General features: G+C 39.6%; 1 protein-coding gene across 8 annotated transcripts in view; it reads left to right on the top strand.

Moving 5' to 3' along the window:
- The window catches only part of LOC144934588 (prolow-density lipoprotein receptor-related protein 1-like), a 308,957-nt gene that overhangs the window by 132,724 nt on the left and 157,319 nt on the right, over positions 1-18,914 (top strand). For all 8 annotated transcript variants that reach the window (XM_078860553.1, XM_078860550.1, XM_078860552.1 and 5 more), the window contains 4 exons: positions 4,884-5,003; positions 6,252-6,380; positions 7,184-7,447; positions 17,045-17,207. In XM_078860553.1, coding sequence (XP_078716679.1) covers positions 4,884-5,003; positions 6,252-6,380; positions 7,184-7,447; positions 17,045-17,207 — 676 coding nt within the window. The remainder of the gene's footprint in view (positions 1-4,883; positions 5,004-6,251; positions 6,381-7,183; positions 7,448-17,044; positions 17,208-18,914) is intronic.

The raw sequence follows: 18,914 nt of genomic DNA, 5'->3' as shown, positions 1-18,914 counted from the left end.
TCTGCAAATTGATCGTTGCCCTTGTGTGAACTGTCATTGCAGCTACTGAAAATACAGTGCTTTAATATAAATAAAGCTTCCACAGAAGGACAAATATTATTTTGCCTTCAGGGTATTGAACACATTAAGGCAACTGGGATATGCTTGTTCTTTAAAGCTCCTAGATTTGTATTTTTTTACACAAAGCACTGTCTTTGTTTATTCCTGGGGCCTGTAATAAGGCACATCAAATTACGTCAATTCATATGAAGGCTACACACTCGAGAATATTGTACCTAGTTTGTAAATAATAACACGATTTTTTATTTACATGATTAAGCTACAGCTGGTTAAATGTAAGACCTATACTGATGCTCAGCAGCCTATACTTAGGAAAGCACAGGTTTCCTAATAATTCCATGAAATTATTATGACTATGCTTTCTTTAATGTAGAAAGGTCGACTGTATTTTGACACACTTTTAGATATTTAGTTTAGTTTTTTTACATCCTCTTGAAAAAAATATATATATATCTTGATTTGGCTGATCTTTGGAATGTTTTGCCAGAATGCGAGGAACAGAAGACAACTGTCATGTTATATTTGTTTGTGCTGAGCTCACCCGCTTCTGTGGCCAACTCCCCATACGTGACACGACGACGAGCATAGCTCAATGGCATGAATGGTCCTACAACAAGCCAACAAGCCACTCTGAAAAAATACGTACAAACGAGCTCGATTAACATGTGTGTACAAATGAGTTTTTATTTAAATTTATTTTAGGCGGATTGAAAGACAAAACTTTCCACAAATGTTTATATTTAATTCTAAAATACATTTTTTTTTTGTTCATTAACACAGTCATTAGATTGTGGGGACCAGAATGACATACAGAATTGAAAGTAACTGCAGTACAAGGGTCATCAAATGGGCATAGAGAGAAAATATGTTAAAGTGTATTCAGATAATTAAATTTTAACTTGCCAAATGTTGATACAAATCAGTTTTTGGATGACGCTAAAAGTCTACGACTGGGTGTAACATTTATTTTTCTAAGTATTAGTTACATTTGTACCGAGCTAAAAGAGCACAATTTGTCCCTGTTAGTGTAGAAATATATATCGTCATTTGTGTTTTTCCCACATATTTTCTGTACAGTGTAGACAGTATGTGAATGGTCCATCCCACAGTAACACGTTTACAGCATGGTACACGGAGCGTGATGATCACAACATCTAACATAAGCTGTTTGTGCTTTAACAGTTTCTAGACGTTCTTTAACACTCGGTTATTGGGATATGTAACAGAAACCTATTTCCGCGCCGTGTCCGTATCATCTCATTGCCACTAACTCGTCCGTATATAAGTTTAAGTAAAATAAAAATATATAGTAGCATTTGCATATTTGCAATACAGTCACGTCTAATCCCTATCAACATTTTAATTTAACAACCAGAAGTCATTATTTAGATATATGCACACGCCATAATCTTCCCCAACCATATTATATTCATGACTATCCTAAAACTCGTCTATGTGCAATAGGGGACTAGCATTACTTTTGTAATAGTAATAATAATGGTACAAATCCTTGAGGTAAAAATAGAGCCATATGTAATCACACGTACATCTTTTTGAAGGTCATTCTAATACATCCCTTTTTGAAGTATGAAAATGGCCTCATCGTTTGATCTCTTAAGTACTTGATATGTTCCAAGAAATTACAATGGAGCCTTTCTTCAAATACTGTGCATTCAATGTGTATTGTTCTATTGAAAAAGATCATAAGAATCATGACAATATCCTTTGTGCCACAATTACAGAGTATTTGGAGATTGGCAGCAGCACCAAACCAAAGTGATATTGCTGAAACACTTTCAACGTCTTTCAATTTCCATCTGTTTTCGAACAGGTTCATTACAAAAACATATCGCTAGAAAATGTTACTGGTATATTTATCTGCGTATGACACAGCATTCCACGAGCATCCCATCGAGTATTTTATAGTCAACTACACCCTGGAAACAACAGTTTCATTAAGTACATTACAATGTTCTTTGGGTCTTTCAGTAAAGTCGCGTAGATAGGAAAAAAATAAATAACAAAAACTACAACGTTGCGATCGCAACACAAGCGGTTGTTATTTTCTTTGAGCCTATCTACGTGACTTTAGCGAAAGACCCAAAGAAAATGAATTCCTGCAGTCACGAAAGCTTTAAGTCTACATTACAATGACTTTCGTACCGTGCAATAACACATGTAAGTGCAAATAAAGCTATGCTGTTTGGTTACATTTGGCAGACAATATGATCATACCCCGGTAAACAAGTGACTTGCGAGTACTGCCAGTGAGAAGGCTTATGTGCCCTTGTGATAATTTTGCTACCCCCCAACACAGGTGCAAACTGCTATTCAAGTCTAAAGCCTTTAATGTTGGGGTGCTGTGGTCTATGTAATATTTAGAAAGTAACTCCTATTACAGGGTTAGTCAAAGTTACCAGAAGCAGTTGCACACATGTTAATCACAGTATACTGTACCACAGATACACAGAAAGATACTTTTAAGTGTTAACCTAAATATTTACTCGCTTGGATACTCAATTTCCCGAGAACTCTACAAGATGGTAATGTGTTCCAATGCCAGTAAATCAAACATTTAAATGCTGAAGCTTTAGTTTATCTCATAAAAAAACAGCTTGCATAACTCTTTCCCTTCTCCCCTGCCCCCGTAATTGTTTTATTATATATTTTAAACATCTTGAGAATTGATCAACAACACTTTGATGCTCAGTGAGTAATGCAGAAGTTGGGAAATGACTCACAGGCTGGATTAAAAACAAAGAGAAGATGGACGTGATAGATGGGAAATGGTGGATGGCTTTGCATTGCAAAAGACGGGGTTTTTGCCCCTCTGCCATGACCAGCCAGGCTCCCCTTACGACTGGCTACATGTGGAATGAATTTAGGCCGGATGCAGGCGGGCGGCACGTTCTAGTATGCACAAAAATCTGGCAGTGTCCCATGCTTTCCTTGGATTATAGCAGCAGGCAAGCTACGGGGAAGGCAGCAAACAAAAGACCCCCATCTTTGTTGCTTTTCGCATTCTGGTGGTCTTCTATGAAATGTCACGGTTGGATTTCATAGTTGCTTGTCCAGAAGACCTGGCGTGGGCTAGTTCAAAGCGTGCCATGCCACCGTTGTGCAATCGGTGAGCATGCTGCAGCCCGTGGGCGTTTTTACAGGCTGCTCGATGCAAGCGTGCAGTGGCAGCACAATTTCACACAACGCAGTTTCCCCCAAAGAATTTGAACTCCCCACATTGGCCACATCAAGGATTGGGGGGATATGGTCATAAAGTTGGAATTTAAGGCCGTTTACATTTATGCAGTAAAAATAAATAAATATGAAGCATTCAAATAATGGCACGCAAGGGATATGAATGTCAACATCTTGCAGATGGGAAATTTGCGTGGAAAATTAAGTCTACTAATGCAAGGGCATATGCCAAAATACAAGAATGTGAGGAATTAAAGTTGTAAGCAAAAATTTATCCAGTTAATTCCGTCCAAAAACTATCTTCAACTGATTTATGTGCAGTGTCATCTTAAGTTATTCTTGTGAGTTCATGGCGTTGGTGCACATTTAGTGTGTGTGGTTAAAGGCCGAAACACATAAACATTTCCTGTTCTCCTGCATTTCCATACAACACAACATCATTACGAAACTATTTTGTCTAATTACCAAATGAAGGTTTGTAATTCATATCTGATAATTATTCAATTTGAGTTTGTCTGGGAAAGCTTATCAATGTTATTCCTTTTCACCAAGTCCTTTCGTCAGTTCTTGCTAAATATTTAACTTGTATTTTTGTAAGTGGAGTGATAGTGTGAAGTGTTCTACTCCTACTAGTAATATTCCTCCTCCAGAATTTGGCACCAAAGGCTGTAATATTGTGAATATGTATTCGTCAATCAACTATCATCATATTTGCTTACCAAATATCTGTCATCGTGCACATTTCGTTATTACCGAACATATGAGGCTAACATTTCGGACACTTGCATATGTTTAATACAGCCAAAGATGTTAGTTTAATACATGTGTTTTCATCAGGCAGTGTTAATGATCGTGAGGTTGACTGTAGTAATTTCTTTTATACCACTCGATGCTGCCCATCGTGAAATGGTTAGCATGCTGGAATTTCATCCTGAGGTCTCTCGTTCGGTACAACAGCTCCAACAATGGGCACATTTCCAAAACTCCCTTCCTCTGTCCACCCAGAAGTTATAAATCATTACACCACAGGTCGTCGATCGGAAGGTCACGTGTGGTGGGATAATGTGTGGTGGGGACTCCCACCTCTCCAAAGATCTCTGGCCAGGGTGGAAGAGGTCACATTCCCGAAAGAGGGGGCTCTCTAGCGCTTCCCTCTAGTGGATGCTCTTCTGCTTTCATTGGAGTGAGCAAGAAATTGCAGAGCTGCACCTTCACCTTTTACTAAAAAAAAGGTTTACAAATATATTTCATGTTGCCAAGCTTAAACTTGCTGCTGGATCAGATGGTGAAAATACTACTGTGGCACTAAAAAGAATGCGTATATTTGTTTTAATGTAAACTTGAGCTGTGTGCAGTCATTGGGCAACAGGGTTTAGATCAACAACTCACCACAGCCCCATCTCTTCCAAGCATTTTTTTTTCGCCAGCATGAAATGGTATGCCAAATACTCTCTTTGAGGGCCTCTTTTGTGTTGGCCCTTCTGTCCGCAGTGGAAGCCCTCCCACCAGCAGTTGCACGAGCAACAAGATGCAGGACTGCACCTTAATATTTGATACCACTGCCAATGTAGTCCTGTACATTGCACTAACTTACATCTTGTTGTGTGGTGTTATTTTTCTTGCGTCAGAGTTTGCAGAAAACTGCACAGTGACACTGTGTCGTCACAAGTGTGCGGTGACGAGGGAAGGCCCCGCTTGTTACTGCACCGTCGGTCACGAGGTTACCCCGGATGAGAAAGGCTGCAAAGGTACCTTGCAGCGACAGCTCGACATTAGTATTATTGATTGAGCTTCACGAATCTTTTGGATGTATGTATACTGATCAAACCTGCCAAGTTTTTGTCAAAAAAATAACGCATTTTAAAAAAACTTTTTCTTCTGTAAAGTGCTTTTGTATTTCCTCTTGATTTTGATGGATGTGAATGTCAGTCTTTGGTGGCTCTGTTTAAAAAAAAAACAACGGGCTATGATTGATGAATTTTACGTCTTTCACTATTTTAGATCACAAAAAGGTATACCGTTTAGTGTCAACAAAAGTGCAGAGCTGTCAGTGTTTTTATAATTTATTATTTGTAAATGTGAGCATAATGATGATTGCTAAGGCCTTATCATCTTAGACATGTTGTGGTTGCCTGTATCTGTACATTTTTACATGGGATTCACTCAGTGTCATAAATACCATTGCAATAATGTGGTCAGCAAGTGAGCTTGACATGTTTTTCCATTAACAACTTTTTTATGAATGTCTTATTAAAATACAATTGCAAAGTAAAATCTGAAAAACACCCAAATATAGCTTTATAAACAACCAAATGTTGACACTATCCAGAGTGTGTACTGTATGTAATATGTTAGTACAGTGAGTTGCACATTGGGAAAAAAAATCCACATTTTATTTCACCAGGAATAAAATTAACTTATTTATACATTTTCAGAAAATAATCCCAACCAACTGGAAGCTCATTTGTATTTCACATTTCTCCAATAGCACAAACACCACACCAATGTCAGTGATTCATATAGAGTCTGTGTTGTACTCTAATCACTACTTGTTCATATGTTACATAGTAATTGTAGGCGAATTGTATCTTTACTGAAAAACGAAATTTAATTATTTTACTGCCAAATATACAATTTATGCTCAACTGGTCTACACAGGTCAACTGCATTTGTGGCCGGATGTGACACTGTTGCTATACATTTTTTATATGCGTTGAGAAAAAATATCATGATCAGTCACATCATAAAGGGAGATGTAATAAATCAGGAGCAGTTGAGGAAGAACACACTTTTCCATTTGGCTTTAGATTTTACGGATGGTTGGATGGCCGTTTTTTTTCCTCTTTTAAATCATAATATATAACACTGATGGGCCCTGTTTTACTACCTACAAGTGTGTTTAATGACACTGCCTTCCTCCCCCATGTACTGATAAAAGGCAAACGCACGCTGTGTCTCACCCTATAACCCCCCCCCCGCCCCTCCAAACTCCGCAGACTTTGACGAGTGTGCCGTGTATGGCACGTGCAGCCAGAATTGCCTAAACACCGACGGATCTTACTCGTGCAGCTGCGTTGAGGGGTACCTTCTGCAGCCCGACAGCAAGTCCTGCAAGGCCAAGAATGGTGGGAACCTATGCTGATTGCAAACACCATCTGATTTGTCTCTCAACTTGTTTCGTTAATGCATCTCACATTTAATGTATTTTTTTTGTACCCTTGTACATATATTTCGGATGCCGTTGTAGTATCACGGTCAGCACACTGCTGGTGTGGCAGTTGAAACGGTGGGCAAAAGTGCCTTTGGTCTTCATCCCCTGGCGTCTGTCCACCCAGCAACGTTAAGCTTCGCATGTGGTGGTGTAAAGTGTGGGTACTGCCACCGCTTGCGTGAAGAATCGGGCGAATTATACGTGAAGGAGAGCTCTCCAGAGCTCCCTCTAGTAGAAGCCTTTGCACTAGCAGTGGCCTGAGCAAGCAGTTGCCTTTTACTTAATAAACTACAGTTCAATTATAACATTGACTTTCAGATAAGGCATTTGTGCTGCAGATGGATGACATCAACGTTTGCTCAGAATCTCATCATTAAAATTCAGAGCTATAATTGTAAATGGTTTTCTTACCCTTGTTTTTCTTCCTGAAAGTAAACCCGACATTGGTTCCCCCATAGGAATGTGGATCGTTGTTTTGTACATTTTACTGGATTGAGGATTTTAAATAGAGATGCTTGCTTGAGCCCAGGAAAGATGAGACCGGTTCACACCTCATCGAACCTTCCTCTGTGTCTGATTTTGGCGAAAATGTTTCTCGTGTGACGTCTCTTATCAACGGTGGGTCCGACTCGCCAAGGCAATATGTTTGGGCCTTTTTGTCAATAATTCTGGCCATTCGGTTATTATTATTGAAATCGCTGTCGTCACCTTTTGCAGACCCGGTCGACCGGCCAGCGGCTCTGCTCATCGCCAACTCCCAGAACATTGTGGCAACGTACCTGAACGGCAGCATCGTGCCGGGCCTAACGCCCGTGGCGACGCGGCAGGCGAGCGCCATGGACTTCAGCTACAGCGAGGAGATGGCGTGCTGGGTCAACGTGGGCGACAGCCCCACAGAGAGCAGGCTTCACTGCGCACGCATGGCCGGCTTGAAAGGCTTCTCCGGCGAGCGTGTCGTCAACATTTCCCTCAACGTCCACCGTGAGTTCCCACCCGGCGCAGCATCGTTTCGCAAGCACAGCCGTGTGTGTGTGTTTGTGTTTTCAAGTTCCATCCGAAAATGTGGAAGTGTTTTTGCCAAACATAGTCATAACCGAGTGTGTGCATTTATTATTAATGTGTGGCATGGTGTTTATTGTTTATTTGTTTCTTCCAATGGGTGCACTTTTTTTCTCACGTTGCTGATGATGACTTTTTCTGAATAATTGCACGCGAATGTCACGTGACAATCACGTGCAGTGATTACATGTATGCATAACATGAGCAAGATGACGTCCAACATGGAGATTGAGCGATGTTGTTGACTTGTGTGCAGGAATTACATAACATTGTTGCATTGAGAGTCTGAGGGATTATGTTGGCTTGGAGGCTTTATCCAGCAGCGGATTGACAAAAGGGATGGACATGTACACATGGTGTGCAATAAGACACTAATTAATGTTCATACACGAAGCTGCAACATATCAAAGACAATTAATGACAATTCATTTGTCAGCTGTATATTTTTATGTCGACATCTTATGTAAATTGCATACTGAAATCATACAAATTCTTCTATGCGTGTATTTGAATTATTACTTAAAGAGGCTGTTGTTAATACTCTCATTCTTAAAATAACAATTTAAAAAAAAAACTCATATTAAACAGGCTTCACGCTGATTTCAAAGGCTGGAAAACAATTTCCATGTTTCAAGTGGTATATTATGATAGATCGTTGTTTGTTCATGCAAAGTGTATTTGATTTTTAAGTTGTAATTCCATCTACATAACATTCACTTTTTTGTGAATACTGTCTAGTAATTATTATTGAACTACTATTATTTTCAATATGGATTTGATTATTGAACAATAACTTACAAAACTAGTTAAATGGAAAGCCATATGACACTCTTTATTGGTTAAAATTAAAAAAAAATTATTTATCCATTATAAATGTTTTCAAAACCTAAATGGTTAAATATGTGTTTGTTCCATCAGCGTTAATGTCAGCTGTCTTAACAGTATTGAATTATCTATATCCTGTAAATATATATTTAATGCTAATGGCTTTTACATTGATATTTCAGGAAGATAATCAAACCGTGGCAGGAGAATTTGCGTAACGAAATCTTGACACGGAATGTAATGGCTGCAATGGTTTGTGAACTCCACTGCTTGGGAGTGCAGTATTTCACAGAATCTTCGACCTAGGGTGACAATAAGGATATTTTAGTGCCCATTCATTTCCCCTTGTTTCCACAAGATAATGTATGCCATTCATCTTACATTATGGCAGCCTTGTATATGAATATGACATTATTTTTATTCTACCTCAATTTGCCACACAATTCATATTGAAAGAATATTGTGAAGCGAGACTTACATGCATGAAACTTTGAAGCTCGAAGTCCAGATATGAAGACATTGGATATTAGCTTCAAACGTCTGTATGGCTTGGCATGGGTGCTGTGCCACTTGAATGCCTGCACATTCAGTGAAGGCCATTTTTTTACTGTGTGTCCAGGAGAAGCCCTTTTTAAGCTTGTTAGTCTCTCTCTCTTTCGTATAAATATTAATTAAGTAGCAACAATAAATTGGTGTCCAAGCTGTACAATCCATCTTGCTGGCTTCAGAGGACAACAAGTGCATGAGCAGTGAGCACCCGTGCTGCATTTGCAACAGCGACAGGGTTCGCACAGTTGGAGCAGCGCATGTGACAGTAATGAACCTGGCGGCATTTGTATTGCCCTTTGATCTGTCATGTGCTCCCAGAAAAGAATAGGACCGGGGGATGGCATGCAAAGCTTTACCGATAATGGATTTATACATGGTGGCTGAAAATGCCACCTCCTTTTCAGTTACAAACGAGCCATCTAATTGGCTCACGGAAATATAGCCAGGGTTTCAACCCCACCACAAAGATTAGGTGCATGTAAGGCAATGCCTTCGTCTTGCAAATGTCAGCAACGAAATTGAATTCAGATTCATCTTGGCAGTCGTGCAAGATGCAATATTTTTTTCTCACATCATTTGCAATTTGCACACTGTCTGCATAACTCCTAACTTAGTTTTCAAGAATAAGCGGGTTATGCACCCCTTTGTACGGCCTACGTAAAAATAAAACACAGACTTGTTAACTGAAATATAATACTTTCTATTTTATTCTTATTATTCCTACGAGCTAATCTTTTTTGGAATCTATTTAAACTATTGGTCAAACAAGGCAAGGGGAAGGAGGTCCAGATGGTCAAATGAGCAGTTCCATTAATGTTAGTGTATTAATCAAGTCGGACAGCTGGCTGCGTACCCTTGAACTCGGGAAATATTTTTCCTGAGCTTTTCCAGTGGCTTTACCTGAAGGGGGGTCAAGTAAAATATTTACGGTCATTAACTTGGTTTGATTGATCATGCGCAAACTTTCTGCAAAAAAAAAAACGGATGTTCAATTACTCTACGGCACAATCGCTTGAAGAACGTGGAGACAATGAGGTGAGGGTTGGTGTGGGAACCAAATTAAGAGTCGAGAATCCCGTTCACCAGAATGCCAACAGCACTGCGTTCTTTCTGAAATTTAATTAAGAACACGCTGCAATTTTACAAGAACCGGAGTTGCATGCCCCTATCACTGGTGTTCATTCCACACTATCAAACTGGGAATTATTATACGGATTTTTTTCTAACAGAATGCGTGCAGAATTGTTCTTTTACTGTTTTGGCTCAATGGACATTGTGTAATAAACAAGTAAATGTTTTATTCCTTGACAAGTTATACGAAACATGTAAACAGAACGGCAGCCAAACCTTAGCTGTCTCCCCCCCCCCCCACACTTTAATTAGGGGAAAAACAATGTATTAGGCATGACTTCTGTGTTCAGAGTAAGGTAAATAAGCATGTCATACACATTTGCATAATGTTTATTCAGAGTTATCTTTTTGCGGGGTAATATGCAAGGCATTTAATGCAATGCTTAGACAAAATTAACTGACACCTTTTGGGTTGAGACTAGAGTAACAGCGAATGCAATTAAAACTAAACGAAGTGCAACTCGTTCACCAGCAATACAAATGAGGAGTGATATTTATACTTTTCCGTGGAGAGCACATTGCATGAGAGAATTTGTTTTTTAATAAACACATTTCATGCATGAAAGAGTGTTCTCACAACCTTAATTACAGAACTCTGAACGAGCTCGCATGTGATGCCACATTTCTACGAAGCACAAAGAGTCTTGCTGTCATGTTCTATTGGAAAGGAATGTAACTCATGAATAAACTCAAAACATAATTTCAGACCATTATTTAGCGTTGTAAATTATTTAAATCCTTAGAACGGTTATTTTTTATGGTATTTTTTTCCCCCATGGACAAAAATGAACACATTTTCTGACCGACTGCAACTGGACATTCAGGAAAAAAAAGTTCTATGCTTGTAAGCTATTTGAAAAACAGGGCGAAAATGCCACATTTATTGTGCGTATATTTACGTCTTTTTTATGCATCCTCTGTCCATCCGTCCCTGCCAGCCAGCCAGCAAAACTTGTATTATTATATAGAGCCCTGACTCTCTCCACTTTTATCTTATCTCTTCTGAACTGTATATCCCAATTTTTCTCGATTTCTCTCTTTAATTCTGTTTCTATCTGTGTCTCAATCCCTCTGTCCTCCCTGCTTCCTCCACTGTATATCATCCACTTTCCTTCTTTCCCTGCCTGTTTCTCTCTCTCTCACCTCTCACTTAATCCCACATCTCCCTTTCCCTAATCCTCTCATCCCACTACTTGTCACATTGCCTCGCGTGCCCCCTTTCCACGTTGCTCTTTCTCTTTCCTCTCCCTTCCATGCCCTTTCACTCTCCCTCACCTCCATCCTCCATCTCCCTCCTTTGTTCTTATATGGTGTGGCGGTATGGGTATGATAGTGAGAGCGTGATGATATGGTAGCATGATAGAGTGTCCTGCACATTCGTGTGTGTGGACACTATCTATGGAGCAGGAGCTATGCACAAATCTGGCTGGACACTGTGGGAATGCGACACCCAGCCAGACGGGAATTCACTTCACCTAGGTCATCCAGCCAGGATACATTTTTCTAATATAGTACGAGTGTGTTAAAGAGCAGCACAATCAAGCAATAAAGATTTTTTTTAAGCTATTCTCTGCTGTAATGAACACATTTCTTTAGTTTATGAAAAATACATACCTTCACAATAACTAGGTAGGCAAAAAAGAAGAAACTCGTGGAATACAACCTGACCTCCCCTCCCCTCCGCAAATGAAATTGGCCATATATACAACTTGTCAATAAAAAATATATATCATGGGATCTTTTTTCCAGTATCAAAGTATGAAAATAAGAATAGCTTTTATCCTCTCTGGCAATAAAGCAGGTATTAAGATGTTCGAAAGGTTTATATTTGGTGTTTGAACATCTTGACACCTGTTTTATTGCCAGAAAGGGCAAAACCTATTGTTATAAACCATATACGAAGGGGAAGCAGTGGGCAGTCCACTGGCTTTGGATGGTCTGGAGCTGGTCGTCCTTGTAAAAGAGCTGTATAGCTCGGTGGGCCTCGGCTGAAATAACATCTGAATATAAACAAATTGACATTGTCTTCTTGGTTCTTTCGGTAAAGTCACGTAGAATGGAAATAATAAAATAATAAAAATAAAACATAATAAAATAATTCTCACGACGTTTCGGCCACAACGCAAGCAGCCGTCCTCAGGTGAAGACCAGGTCTGTCGGGGAGACAGCGTCTGAATGAGAAAATTGACATTGCATTAAAAAAAACCTCATCTGGACTCGTCTCCCAACCTCCCTCTTGACCAACCCGCACGTTGACCAGCGTGGTGAGGCACGGTTCAACCGTCGCCAAGAACGACGTGGCATGGGAAGTCCTTCATCCAGCAGTGGATTGGCAAAGAGCTGTGAATTTTTTTCATGTTTTAGTTAATTACATTTTTTTTTTCCTTACACGCCAAGGAGGGAAAAGTATGTTTTCATTTTTCATTCACAATTGAAGGAAACTGTTTCACTGACTGACTAGTATAACACATATCCTGGAATTTTGTATATTTTTTCGAATTAAGTATCGTACTTTTAAGCCTCTTGGTTGAATGTGCCTGCAGTCCGATTTCTACATTAACACGTTTTATTATTTGTGTTGTAACGGAACCACACAATTAGGGTACATGTGGCAATTGGTATATGAATGTGGTTTGGAAAGTGATTTTGATATGCGGTGATGTCAGGCCTTGCGTTAGAGTTTTCCTAAGCTCATGTTTAAATATGACATAACTTACCGCAGTTTATAGTTCAAGCTATTAGCACTTAGTGCATTTATTATTTTATTATTGTTTCTTATTCGTTCATGAAAATCTAAAAAGGTATTAAAAATACATAATACTTCTAAAGCCTCAATTTCATCACACAGACATGTAAGTTACTATTTATATCGAATAACCATCGTCATGCTTGCAAACTAGTTCTTATTACATGTTTAAACAAATGAGGAGTTGGAAAAACCATAACAAAAACATTTCCAATGACAATTCTTAGATGTTGATAATTTTGCAATGTCATTTATTCAGCATGTATGCATGCTAAGTTTGGACTGCAGATGTTTTTAAACTGTATTAATTTGCTCATATTTGAAGAGCTTACATAACAAGATTTTTCTGACTGATGCAAATATCCACAAAGGCTCAGTCAAACCACAAACCCTTAAGTGTGATGTGTGGATCGTCTTAAAATTTAATGAGACTTCTACCAATAATCTAATTAATAATTCACATTGGGTATTCCCAAGGGCTACTTAACTATATACAGACCATTTCAGTAATGCCTTGTATGGAATATCCTCAGCATGTGATGTCATTTCAACACCTGGCAAATATGGCTTCTGTAATACATTTTTCACTGTGAGCATGGAACCACACGATCTTTGGCTCAAAGTATCATTGAAATATGAATTTACAGTATTTCGTTTTTTTTCATCCCGCCAACAATCCAAGAGATAACAAGGCGAATGTCCCAAATGCGAGACATTTTGTGAAGCCATGCGAACGATAGAGTACCGCTCTGCATTCCTAACTCACGGCGACAAATGGGCAGCTTGTTATTTCTTCATTTATTTTTGCCGCTGATCAACCGTGTGCACTCGACGTTGAGACCGAGGACTCCCGTTGGCGTATATGTACTTGGAAATTGCTACACATTGAGTGACCTGGAGTTTTGACCCTTGTTAAGCGATAACAAAGAGGGCTGCTATGTGCACCGAGACAAACTGTTGTGTCATTGCCAATGAAACGTGAACGGGGTCATAATCCAATGGATATGACATCTGCTTCCTGGCGACCATAACATGCTCACATTCCACCAACAGTGATTCTCCTTTAAGGCCGCAGAATCCAATCTCACGCCTTGTGACTGTGGCTACCCCAGGGCCAATTTATGTTGAATCCCAGCTGCTCTGCGGGTTATTTTAGGGGACGCTGCACCAGTGTTGAGTCCGCTGGATGGGAATGAAAGATGTAGGGCTCTTCCGAGATGATTCCAAGTGTGGCTGTTAAATGAGATGCTGTGGATACACGCTGAAACATTTATTTTTATTTTTTTTCAACGCGGCATTTGACGCATGATGGATGTTACCATTTCACAACATGATATTGGCATTTTTTTCTGTATGTAACCATAACATACTATTAACTTTAAATGTTTCATCTCTTCCACACAATTTTAATGCAGACACGTATAAAGCAAGCCATTAATTATTATCAAGCCCTAGGTTTAACACCAAGGGGAAAAGCACCTTTATATGCATATTAACAGTGTCAAGATGTAATTGTTAAGACATTCTGTTGCTGCTATATTTTCATGTTTTAGCGTTTTTTCCCATCCTGGAATGTTATCATTGTGTACATGTTTTTTGTTTGTTTGTTGAATCTATTCTATCTCTGATCATTTTCATAAAAACAGTGACACTGATACAATTCAGAGAATGATTGAGTAGCTTTGAACGTGCACTTGGCCGTCCAATTTAGCTGTGATTTCCTGTGGTTTAGTTTTATACTTCAAGTGTTACACACCTCAAATGTGTTTTCACTGCTGTACATGTTTTAGCAGCTGTGTGGCAGATGCTATCAAACGTGTTTCATGTCTGAAACAACTTACATCATTGCTTATTTAGATTGCAGCTTATTTGTTTTGTCTATTCAAATATCTATATTTGTGAAGGTAGTTGATACATTTCGCGAATTAGATCATTTTCATCATTATCATCAGTTACGATAATCCTAATCTACCTAGCACTTGTGCCCCACATTATTTCGTTGCTCCATCTCCCCTTGAGAACGTTACATTCCTTTTCTGCCACTTCACAATTATTCTTAACCACTGGCCATCAATCCTTCGATCGGCATCCTGCCCAAGCCCACTTAATGTTTTTCGCAGTTTGAAAAATGTTTAGTTAACCTGCACACTTTTCTCTCTCATCCAGGTGTTTTCCCTTTCTGTATCTCAACGAAATTCCGAGCATGCATCACTCCAGGCTTCTTTTGGAAATGTTAATTTTTTTGGTTAGTTTTATTTTGTTCATGAATGAACTGCTTTTTCACCATCACCAAGCGGCCTCGTTTTTAGAGCACCTTATTTGGTTATACTTTCTATAATTCAATAATGAAAATGTCATAATAGGTACTAATAGGCCGCACGGAAACATAAGTAGCAGTCACACACATTGCTTGCTGTACATTCGAAACGACTGACACGTTGATGCTTCAAAGTAAGGTGGTGTTAGGTCATTGCATTTTTTTTGGCCCACTATGACAGACTGTTCTTTGATATTACAACATTGTGGTGCTTGAAAGGAAGGAAGCACCAAACACCAACCATTCCAAATAGGGCCACATGGTGTGACACTTTCAGTTGCTATCATAACTGACGTCTGCATGACAAGGCACCCCTGAGTGTACTGTATTTCAAATTGAATTAAATTCATAACTGTCTACACATACACACACACAGATTATGTCGGTTCTTTAATATACATTTAACTGTGGGCCATTTTTGTGAGATTTTTTTTTTGCACTGACTTATTTGAAGAACCTGTGGCAAATGAATGCAGAATGCTTTACAAGAGGGCCAGTTTGGTATCTATGTCATACTGTTGATGTCAGAACCAATGTTATTTTCACCAAGTTTCACAGCTGAGAAAAAACGGTACTTTAATGTTCTCCAAAACATTGAGGTCACACATACATTGTGTATTTCTGCCTTTTGGAGCCTACAAAAGGATATCAATTGGTAGTTGAGTTACCCTATTTGAAGAAGGAAATAGTTTCTAGCCTCTTGTGGTACATTCTACATAGACTACTAGCCTTATGCCCGTCCAAGGACGGGTGTATTTCAGTAAATCTGAAACTTGCAAGCGAAAAGCAGACGGCCACGTGATATTCATTGCATCAATTCGTGTGCAATTTGTAAGGGCGCGGTGACACAGACCAATTTCATTTTAAGGTTATAATCCCTTGTTCATCACGACGTCCTTTTTACTTTGATGTCTCAACAGCGTTACGGAGATCGCGTGACGTGAGGGTTCTGCCTTTGTAGCGAGGGTTGTGAGTTGACGCCGAGGAGGGGGGAGGAGGCACCTCGCCCCCCCATGTGGAGTGACGTCACCCGCTAATTATTATTAATGGCGGGTCGGGGTCCATGTGTAGGACGTCACCTCATAATGATTATTAATGAGCGGGGCTGTTCGATGTGGAGTGACGTCACCTACTCATGATTATTAATGAGGGGGGAGGGTCCTCCATGTGCAGTGACGTCACCTGCTCATCATTATTAATAAGGGGGGGTCTTTGTGGAGGACGTAACTTGTTCATGATTATTAATGAGGGGGGCTGGTCGATGTGGAGTGACGTCACTTGCTCATGATTATTAATGAGGGGAGGGGTGCGGCATGTGAAGTGCGCGACCTTCTTGTGCATTAGTGTAAATTTCCACGCGGGCATGAATATTAATGAAAGGGGGCGGGCTCTTTTGCAGTGACGTCACGCACGGATGTAGCACTGTGCTGCGTAGATTTATTTTTTACCGTCCCTTTCTGTAAAGAAACGTCATATTTGAAGCGACTTTGTGTAATAATTTATTAAATTCAGCTTGACCTTCCTCTCTCTGCGTTAGTGTAAAAATCCACCCACTCATGAATATTAATGAGGGGGGTGGGTCTCATGTGGAGTGACGTCACGCGCGGGACACACATTCTTATTATAGTATTAAATGAGTGTAAAAAAGATAATGGCATGTTTTTTTCAAGAAAAAAATTAGGAAAAGTTTTTAATTGCATGATTTTGTTTTCTAATTTATTTATCCTCTTTCATAATTTTTTTTTGCATTTCTGCTCGTATTGTTCATGCCAATCTCGGCAACAATTATAGTCTTTAATTGGCAGGCGAACAGTCTGTTCTCACATTTTCTCTGAACACAAGTTCTTTTTTTGTATTGTTGTTTATTATTGTTCATTCTCTTTCTGGTTAATTAATGAATAACCCCTCCACAACCCTCCCCATCTGAAACCACCCACACATCTCTTGGCAGATGTTGAGCAGATGGCCATTGACTGGCTGACAGGAAACTTCTACTTCATGGATGATGTCGACGACCGGATCTTCGTGTGCAACAAGCAGGGGGACACCTGCGTTACTCTTCTCGACTTGGAGCTCTACAATCCGAAAGCCATCGCCCTGGACCCTACCATGGGGTGAGCTCATTAGTGCTGGACGTGCATTTTGTTGGCTTTACTGCAGAGGGGGGGGGACCATTGGTTTGGGGGAATGTAAGACATTTGTTTGCCAAACAAAACAAACAACACAATTTATGTTTTTTTGCAGAGGGCTTTTTTCCAACTGCTGCTCCTAGCGCCAAGACTAAGTGATTGGAATCTTTCCCCGACAAGACAACAGTTCAGAGACAGACTTTCAGTGTCTGTGCATGCAGTCGCAAAGGCCAGAGCATGTTTTGGGAAATGTTATTTGCGTGCGTGTGCAAGACATTTTTGGGGACAAAAAATAGCTGGAGATAAGCACTCAATGCATTCCTGTGACTGCATAAGCAAACGCACGCAGTGCCTGGTACAGCTTTACAATGTCAAATTGCTCAATAAAATCTGCTTTCATCGGACACAAACAAATATTCTGTTTTGCTAATGCAGATGTCATAACTTCAGGCCATACAGCAAAACACCCTTATGAACGAATGGAAATCATCACGCCTTGTTCTTTTATGTCATGCATATGTTCGTACAAAAACAGAAACTTGTGCGTTTTTTTATTGGAAACACTGTTCAGATCGGAAGAAGAATTTTTTTTATTTCCCAAATACAGATAACCCAGGATACTGCTTTGTTTGTGCAAAGAACTTAAACAGCTTCCTCTGTTTATGTTTGTGCACGTTGCCCATTGCCATCAAATATATTGCTCTTGGCAACATTACCAATTTGTTGGCTCACAGTCCACAAGATGTGGGAGTTGTGTTGGCTTTGGCTTAATGCTAGTCAGATTTTTCTACAACAAACAGTACACTTGGCTTCAGTTGCATTGCAGTCTATTTATCTTGAGGAGTAATCACATCCCCAGATGTCTTGGTGCACTCAGCCCCTTGCCTTTGGAGTTGTGCTAGAAAGTCTTACATTAGCTATTAATCTATTATTTATTGGCATCTTCTCTGTTTAAATGTCACCACATGTTTGTCAGTGTGTCTGCTTTGTGGGGTATAATTTCAGCACCAACCAATTGACCTCAACATTTGGCCACAAATTGCCCCACCACCGGACTGCACAACTGTACACATTGTCTCAACAAAACTCGTTTCTCTTTATTTAGGTCAAAAACAATATTGGCATTTTCATACATTGATTTCCCCAATTTATTTAACTCTTGTTGCATTTATAAGTAAATGTAAGCACCCTTTAATAAATAAATACAACATTTATTCCTGAATAGTTTATAACAAACTTCACATTATATGCCTGTGCTATGGCGTGGTACAAACCAGCAGCATCTGTAACGGGCAGCTAAACAATTTTTTTTATTAAATGTTTGGTCAGTGTTACTTCAAATTATTGTTGCGGGGAAGTGCAAACCCAACTAGTCGACCATGAAACTTAAATGTGAACATCATTAATTTACACATGCAGGGCTGAATTGTAAACCTGTGATCTGCTTTAATGAGGTCGCACTCATTCCACCATTTGTACAGTAACTGGATACGTGCCGCCATTTTGTGGAAAATGTCCCAGAATTAGTTTTGATCCTGTGAAGTCTCAACTCCGATCTTTCCCCATACCTCCGATTTGCGCGGTTGGCTACGTTATGGTGCGAAAGAAGTTCAACACACACACACATTCACATGCACACACGGTCTTATATTTGCTCTCAGTAATGCAGACTATGGAGCCAATAAATAGTAA

The sequence above is a fragment of the Lampetra fluviatilis genome, chromosome 10 (genome assembly GCF_964198595.1).
Source record: "Lampetra fluviatilis chromosome 10, kcLamFluv1.1, whole genome shotgun sequence".
Taxonomy (NCBI): domain Eukaryota; kingdom Metazoa; phylum Chordata; class Hyperoartia; order Petromyzontiformes; family Petromyzontidae; genus Lampetra; species Lampetra fluviatilis.
Note: the sequence above shows the minus strand (reverse complement) of the source record. Positions and strands in the feature narration are given on the sequence as shown.